Source organism: Phragmites australis, chromosome 21 (assembly GCF_958298935.1).
Source record: "Phragmites australis chromosome 21, lpPhrAust1.1, whole genome shotgun sequence".
Lineage (NCBI taxonomy): Eukaryota > Viridiplantae > Streptophyta > Magnoliopsida > Poales > Poaceae > Phragmites > Phragmites australis.
In genome coordinates this window covers 11,003,523-11,011,470 of record NC_084941.1, presented here as the reverse complement: position 1 = coordinate 11,011,470, position 7,948 = coordinate 11,003,523, and the positions used below count along the sequence as shown (strand labels likewise).

At 42.0% G+C, this 7,948-nt stretch overlaps 1 protein-coding gene across 1 annotated transcript; it reads right to left on the bottom strand.

Moving 5' to 3' along the window:
* Positions 1–1,064: 1,064 nt before the first annotated feature.
* On the bottom strand, positions 1,065–4,734 carry LOC133903900 (protein NEN1-like). Its single transcript, XM_062345379.1, has 6 exons — positions 4,143–4,734; positions 3,235–3,392; positions 2,989–3,035; positions 2,243–2,306; positions 1,559–2,178; positions 1,065–1,477 (listed from the first exon to the last, which is right to left on the bottom strand). The coding sequence occupies exons 1-6, from the start codon at positions 4,492–4,494 to the stop codon at positions 1,243–1,245; spliced, it is 1,476 nt and encodes a 491-aa protein (XP_062201363.1). The 5' UTR covers positions 4,495–4,734; the 3' UTR covers positions 1,065–1,242.
* Between the last annotated feature and the right edge of the window lie 3,214 nt (positions 4,735–7,948).

Below are 7,948 nucleotides of genomic sequence, written 5' to 3'. Positions count from 1 at the left end.
TAAGATTTGCTCAGGTGTATAAATGAAGCTGTTTGAAGTTGGAGGCTTGAGCAGCCTGATTCTGCCCCTCCAGTTGCTTGATTTGTTTCATATGCCTACGCTAGCTCATATGAAGTATCATGTTACACGAAAAGAACCAATGGCGAAGGCGGGATTAAATTTGAGGTATAGCGGAGTCGGTAGCATAGACAATAATGTATTATACAAAATCAAAGTAGTCCATATAGTAATAAAATTATATAACACTGAATAGAATCATCAAATATAATCCACATACAAACATGATAAAATGAAAGTAGGACATTGAAAAATACCTCGATAAACGAATATTACACAACAATCAATCACCAATTTATCATACATATTAACCTGCCAAACATAGACCAAAGACCATAGATAAATTAGAGGTAGGGGTAGAGGTAATCACTAGTTTGCTCTTTCTGCTCACTTGGTAATGGCAACCACTATAACCTAGAAATAAATAGTAGGCGCACCAAAATATAGTTATGGCGAGCGCCATAGCTCGCCATATTGGTAAATTCACCTCTGAACCATTTATGTTGAATTTAGGTGTGTTTGGCAGGGTTTTGGATTCTCCAATGGATGTTTCTAATTTTGTTTCTCCTTAAAACGTTTCTGAATCATAATCATTTTATACAATCCTTTAGCTAGTTTTGGTGAATTCTAATTTAGAGTGTCTGTGAGAGGAAGAGGTGATTCAGGTGAGAAACCACATTTTAGGTGATTTTGTTGGTAGTAAAAAAAAACTGTTTCTCCAGGTTTCTTGTGGGAATCAGAAACAAAACTGCCCATTTGACAGGGCTTCTCCGGTATTTGGAGAGAAATTAATGAAGAATCCCTTCCAAACAGGGCCTTAATCAAGCCAACAGAGCAGCATGCACATCCAGCATAGTATTTTTGTGCTAGTAAAGATCCTAGTTCCTGCTGTAGCATAGATAGGTTTATCGCAACATGATAATCTCCCAGCCGAAACAAATACATGGAAGTGCAGCAGCAAAGTGCATATATACCGTACAGTAAATGCGCAACTCAATAGACTGATAGAACCAGAATAAGAAATGATCATTCAATTTTTTACAAATGAATAACATAGAAATATTTTACAACATTTGAATGCTAATTTAACATCAACATATGCTTATGGTCAGTTAAAGACTTGGATCACTAAGTTAGTGCAAGAGTTAGTTTCTAGCACTAGGATCATAACAACTAAACCAGGTGCTATTGTAAGTGCACAACCAGCCTCTTTCCAACCAACCGAATGCCAGCATTTTGTTGGTAGTCATATAGTTCCAGTGAGAAGAGCGCATCCACCATGTTCCCTCGAACAAATAGAGAGTCCAAGTTGGCGGCATCGACCTTGCTAAAAACAAGCTTCTGAATGTTACCACTAGGCTGTTTCTGGCATATATCTGTTGAGTACATCGTAGAGTCACCGTTGACCATAGTAGGGATGCTACAGGGAAAGGCCATCATTAGAGTTATGAAAAGCATAACCACTTCAAGATTAAAAGTGAAAGAGTAGAATACAACTCACTTTATGCGGACAGTCGGACGATTCACGTATCCATACTTCTTGATCAGGGGTCTCCATTCGGAAGTGCTGCCGGATTCCTGAGATGACCTCCGAGCAAGATCATCGCAGAATTCTAAAAGTTTACTGAGATTCTCAGGGATCTCAACCACTATGTTCAACTTTGGCCGACCTGCATTGTCTAGGAACTTTGTACTGACCCCAAACTGGACTTTCAACCCTGCACAACAAAGTTGCAGTGGGGTATCCTTGTGTTGGATAGATGTTCTCCGACCAAATTGGTGTAATGGAGCAACTGAGATTTTGATGAACTCAGTTGAAACATCATCTGGCTCAACAAACCCAGAATAGCCACTGGAACTTGCATCCATCTGCGTAGTGGCATCTAACTTCATTTCCTCGATATGGGATAACAACTCAACGGATTCACTTGTTCCCTGATTATCTCCCTCCGGCATCGTAATGTCAACTGAAGAAACTGTCCGCTGACGTTTTGAAGAATCAGGAGACGAGTTTGGTTGAAGTTTTGGCACCTCAGGAGAAGCAGCCCCGTTAGCTTGGCTCCTAGTTATTGGACGCTCAACCAAGTTCTCAACAGTAAGAACCTCTGGAAGACTTGCCTCCTGTGAAGAGAACATTGGGATTTAGCCAACAGATTATCTTCAGCAATGAATTCCACAAACATACCAGGAACAGCACTGTAGCACAGTACTTGAGAACTTCAAGATTCATTCTAACATCATCAAGACTCCTGTAGATCAATTGCAAATCAAATTAGTAGAAGACAAGCCACTCCAGCTCAGTTCAATCAAAGGAGTAAAATAACGGAACTCTCAACTTGCAAGTTGTAACTGTTACTAATATGAATATCAATGGAGTGTCATTGAAGAAGTATGTCCAAACGGAACTAAAGGAAAATTGAACAGCATAAAGTGGAACATATAGATCAATAGCTGTCACTTGTATCAGGTAGCTGGTCATTCTCAATCAACATGTACTAAGAGTTAAATTGATGCACTGCACAATCGCAACATATATTCAGAATGATCTAGATAAAAATAGCAATCGTAGCCCGTGCCATGTTTTGGGAATTTAAGTGTCCAGATGAGCCAATCCCAAGATGGGATTGGGAATATGCTGTGTAGTGAAAATTGCAGAGAGGTCAAGGATGGTGCCCTGTTGTCCAACCAAATTCCTCATACCATCATATGACTATCAAAACAGCCTGATGCAAGGCGTGCTCTGCTGAGCTGGGTTACCAAATACCCACTAAAAGGACGCAAGCCAAATTCCAAAATGTGAAGTAATGCAAATATTAGATGTGTGCTTGACCATTTGACATTTCAATGGGAAAGGTTGCCAAGGAAAACTAAAAGTCGTAAGAAGCATTTAGAATATAAATGCAACACACTTTGGATTAGCAAGATATCTACCTGTGCCTTTGCCTCCCTAGGCCGAAGTAATTAGCCAAGCTTGCCATCTGCAAATGAAACAGATAAGGAAAGAAGATCAGATACATCTCTTTTAAAGACAAGGAACTGTGTCATCAATGAGAAGTTCCAATAGTGGTCCAGATTTTTCAGCTTAGGTACAACATCAACCATCCTTATGATTCATTTCTATCCAAAACATACTTTATGAAATTAAAAGTGATGCCGCATCAACACAAAGTTCTGTACCTTCATATCCCCTGCTCTCCTCCCAAATCGCTGGGTAAGCAGAGGTAAGGTGTCAATGAACCCCTTCGGTTCAGGAGGTGGCAGGCTAATCTCAGAGTACGCCTCCCTTATTCTTGCGGAATCAAACCTCACAATGTTGTGCCCTGCCCAGACCCGACCTGTCCAAGATTGACATGGTTTTTATGCGAGAGAGATTGCTTATCTAACATTTAGGTTCAGAATAAGCAAGACCATGCTTTCACCTTGCACTATCCTACTTTGCTAAAATTGCCACCATACCACTCTCTCTCTCCTACTTTGCCAAAATACCACTAAACTATATCAATGACATGTGGGACCTGACCCCACATGTCATAGACACACCAGTGGTATTTTGGCAAGATGCAAATCTTCATAATGGTATGAGGACAATTTCCTCAAAAAGTAATGAACAACACCAACTGACTGTCCAATCTACGGCTCATATATACAAATATCTTAACAGATTGGCAGGAGCTCACAATATCAAAGTCAGTCAGGGAAACAAAATTATCGTATTGTCAGCTCCACAAAACTCTGTATATTTTAATTTGACGACTACTTTCTATTTCCTTGGAACTGCGTGATTCCCTACCACCGTCATTGTCCGCGAGTTCAATTACCCGAATAATTCGATTACAAGACAGCATGAGCTGCTACCTTGTTCGATTCTCATGGATCATCTGACTAACGGTAACCATGAAAATTTTACGAAAATTGAGCATCAGAGGTACCATTTCTGACCCAAGCGCACTACGTCCAGAACGTTACTGACCACAGATTGTTCTAACGCTCCACGAAGTAACACGGCAACAGGGTACCTTGCCCTCCGCGGTTGCAATTCAGCACAAACAACGGTGCACAAAAGGTTCGGGACAAAAAAAACTCACCGTGCAGGAGGTCGTAGATGGCGTCGGCGACGTCACGGAAGCTCGGCGCCCCGGAGACGGCGTCCCGCGTGATGCCGTTGCACCGCACGGACGCGGCGGAGACGGCGGAGGCCGGGTCGGCGGGGCGTACGAGCGTGGCGTAGGACGCGACCTCGACGAGGCGACGCGGGCAGACGAGGATGGCGCCGAACTCGAGCAGCGCGTACCCCTGCCCCGGCCGCTGCGGGACCGAGGTCTCCACGTCGAAGAAGGCGATCTCGGGGCCACCCGCCGCCGGCAGCGCGGGCACCGGCGCAGACCCCTCCGCCGCCGCAGCTGCAGGCTCAGAAGCGGACGCGGACGCCATCGCCATCTTTGTCAGCAAGTGGTTGGGGCGGGTGGTGAGCGCGTGGTGGTGGCTATATAGGAAGCAGGGAGGGAGGTTAGGGCTTGCGTGGGGGTAGGGGCGGCAATGGGAGGAGGCGTGACGGCGGCGACGAGGAGGGGGAGAGGAGGGAGGTGTTGGACGGATTGCCGGCGCGGCGCGGTGGCGTGGAGGTGGGGTTTTGGAATAGGAGTTTGGTTCTTGGTCGCTTACGGGGTAAGGAAGGCACGTTGTTGGTGCCACGTGGCGTCTTCGGCAGAGGGGGACTCCTGGTCCTGGTCGTCCTCTATGGAAAGGTGCCTAGGGGCTGGAGGAGCCATGTGGCCTGTCGACCAGGATCACTTCCTTTCCCTCGTTGCAAGCAAAACATTCTCTCTCTTTTTTTTCATAAACACCGGATTTTCATTAAAAAAAAACTTTACACAGGTCAAAGTGATTGCATGTGTAAACAGGAGCTTGATGCCAAGCCTTCCTAGCTAGGTTATGAAAAAATCCGTTTATCTCTGTGTTGATTTTGTGCACCTCAAAATAAATTCCTTAATTATTCTTCGTTAAGTCAGCTAGATTATGGTCTTAGATTCCAATGCCATAGTGCAGTAATTATATCTTCTTTTTAAAAAGTTGTTATTATAAGTTCATTGTCTGAGGTCCATACTGAGGGCTTTGATTACCTTAGAAGCTAACCTGGTAGCCTGTGCTTCTACCATGAGAGGGCCCAGGATACCAAATATCTGTGCAGAGATAAAGATGCATGTAGAAGTGGAGGTATGTGCTGCTACATCGTGGATGAAGATCCCTAGTCTTGTTTTTTTAGCTGTTGTTTGTGTGTTTGGAATGATAGCAACATCAGTGTAGCAACGGGGGCCTGGAAGTAGAGGTCTTGGCACTGTCTACATAGCCATTTCATAGAAGTGTTGTCCCCTCCTTTGCAATTGCATTTGTTGTTAAACCTCCTGTCCATCTTGTTATATTTGAACATGTCCTACATTTGTATTGAGAATTATACCTGAAACTGAAGCTTATGTTGTATGGTGCACTTGTTGCATAGTTCATTCCTTCCTGTTAAACCTGAGATCATTCCTAGCTTTCCATATATACCAAAGAGTAGTGAATATTTTCTACAAACATAGGAGCTAGAGTTAAAAATAGCCCTGATAGGAGTTTGAATCTCATTCTCACCTTCTGATAGTAAATCAGATCTGAGTGTTAGATTAGTTGTGAACCATACAGCTCTAGCAAAATCACAGGTAAAGAAGAGGTGATGATCAGTTTCAAGAAGGCCACATTTTTACAGTTTGGTTCAATATGATTTGAAAATCTACTAGCTCTTTCACCTGTAGCCATAGCTTCTCTAAGCAATCTCCAAACAAAAGTTTTGATGCGAGGCTGTAGCAATTTATGGTTCCAGATTTATGTAATAAGCTGAGAATTTATTGGGGTAAAGCTCTAGTAGGAATTGGTTTCAGATTTCGGCGAACATGTAGGCCTCTTTTGTTGTGCATATTCTAGAAGAAGATGGTTTCCATCACAATATATCCTGATCTTCATGATCTAAGACCTAGACCTACAAAATAATTGAGCAGCTTGCTCACCGAAAAACTGAATGATTTTGTTTTCAACCCAAATTTTTGTATCCGGGAGCCAAAGATCAGAAATAATTTTTGGTATTTGTTCCCTAAGATCAGTAGTATTGAAAAAGGAGTGTATTTGCTTCCATATGGGACACCAAAGCTTGGACCAAATATTTGTGTTTTCTTGAGAGATTTGATAAATACAATTTTGAATGAGAGTATCTTTTACCTGTTGGATGGAGGACCAAAACACAGATTTTGAACCTAAAATAGGTGCTTACCAGAAGGAGGTGTATAGATGGTATTTAGCTTTTAGCACAGCCGAGAGATGAGGATCATGATTATAAGATATCATCCAAGTTGATCTAATGACGAGACTTCTGTTCACCTGCTCCAGGTCTCTTATTCTCAGTCCTCCCCTTTCCTTTGGTTGACAAATGTCATCCCAAGCCCTAAAAGGGGTGGATTTGGTAGGGTTTCCTTCTTGAACTCTAGTCCACCAAAAGATTCTCACAATTGTAGTAATCAGAGCAATAAAAGCTTTGGAGAAAAGGATGTTAGCCATATAATAAATAGGAATGGAAGCAAAAACTGAGTTTATGTAAGTGGGTCGAGCAGCATGGCTGAGTTTGTTAGCTTTAACTGTTGTAAGCTTGTTTTTAAATTTCTGATAAATGAACTCATAAGCTTTGTTCCGGTCTTTGTGGGAAAGAAGGAGAGGATGCCCCAAATGAATAGTACTTTGAGTGACCAAAGAAACAGGAAAAATATCTTGAATTTCCGCTTGAGTAGAAGGAGGCACCTTTTTTACTGAAGAGAATAGAGGGCTTGTTCCAATTTGGAATTTGACCTAAGTATCTACAAAAGTGTTGGAGAATATTCCTAATTGTGGTGACTTCTTGCCTGTCTGCATTGCCACAAATGATGAGGTTGCCAGCAAAAGGTAAAGAGTCAATCGAAAGACAGTTTGTCCCTAGAGAGATTCCTTTCAGATTGTTTTTGTGTAGTGCCTGCTGAAGACAAATAGACAGTTCATTCATAGCCAGGACAAAAAGATAAGAGGACAGGGGACAACCTTGGCATATCCCTCGATGGGAACCAAAACGACCATGTGCCTGACCGTTGATCATGATAGAGAAAGTTGGTGAGGAAATGCAAGCATAAATCAGATCAATGAAATGACCATGAAACCTTTGATGTCAAAGAGCCTGCACAATAAAAAGCCATTCAATTCTATAAAAAGTTTTTGCAAGATCAATCTTGAGTAAAAAAAGCATTTTGATTCCAGCTATTAAGTCTAAAAGAATGAACAATCTCTTGGGCAAGAATGACATTGCTAGTGATATGTCTACCTTGGATGAAAGCATATTGAGAGTGGTGGATATTATTTGGGAGGTAATGCTTGACTCTCTCAGCCAAAGATTTAACAGTGAGCTTGTAAATAACATTGCATAAACTTATGGGCCTATAATCTTAGGGAACAATAGCATTGCTTTTCTTGGGGATGAGAACAATAAGAGTATCATTGAGAGCAGGGGGAAACTGACATGTGTGATAAAAGGAGGAGATTAGGTTAGGAACATCCTGCCCTATCCCCAAGTTGCTCTATAAAAAGCCACATTTAGGCCATCTAATCCTAGTGAAGCATCATTCTTCATTTCCTTCAAAAGTCCTAGAAGTCCCTGTTCATTTGGAATAGACATAGCATATTCATCATTAATTGTAACTTGAGAGTTATTACCTTGATGTTGCAGTTGCTGTAATTGCATGTCTATAAGTTGGGAGGTGAAGAGGTTTTGAAAATAATTCTTGAATACTTTAGCCATATCATGAGGTGCTGCCTTCATGGCACCCTCCTCATTTATGATAAA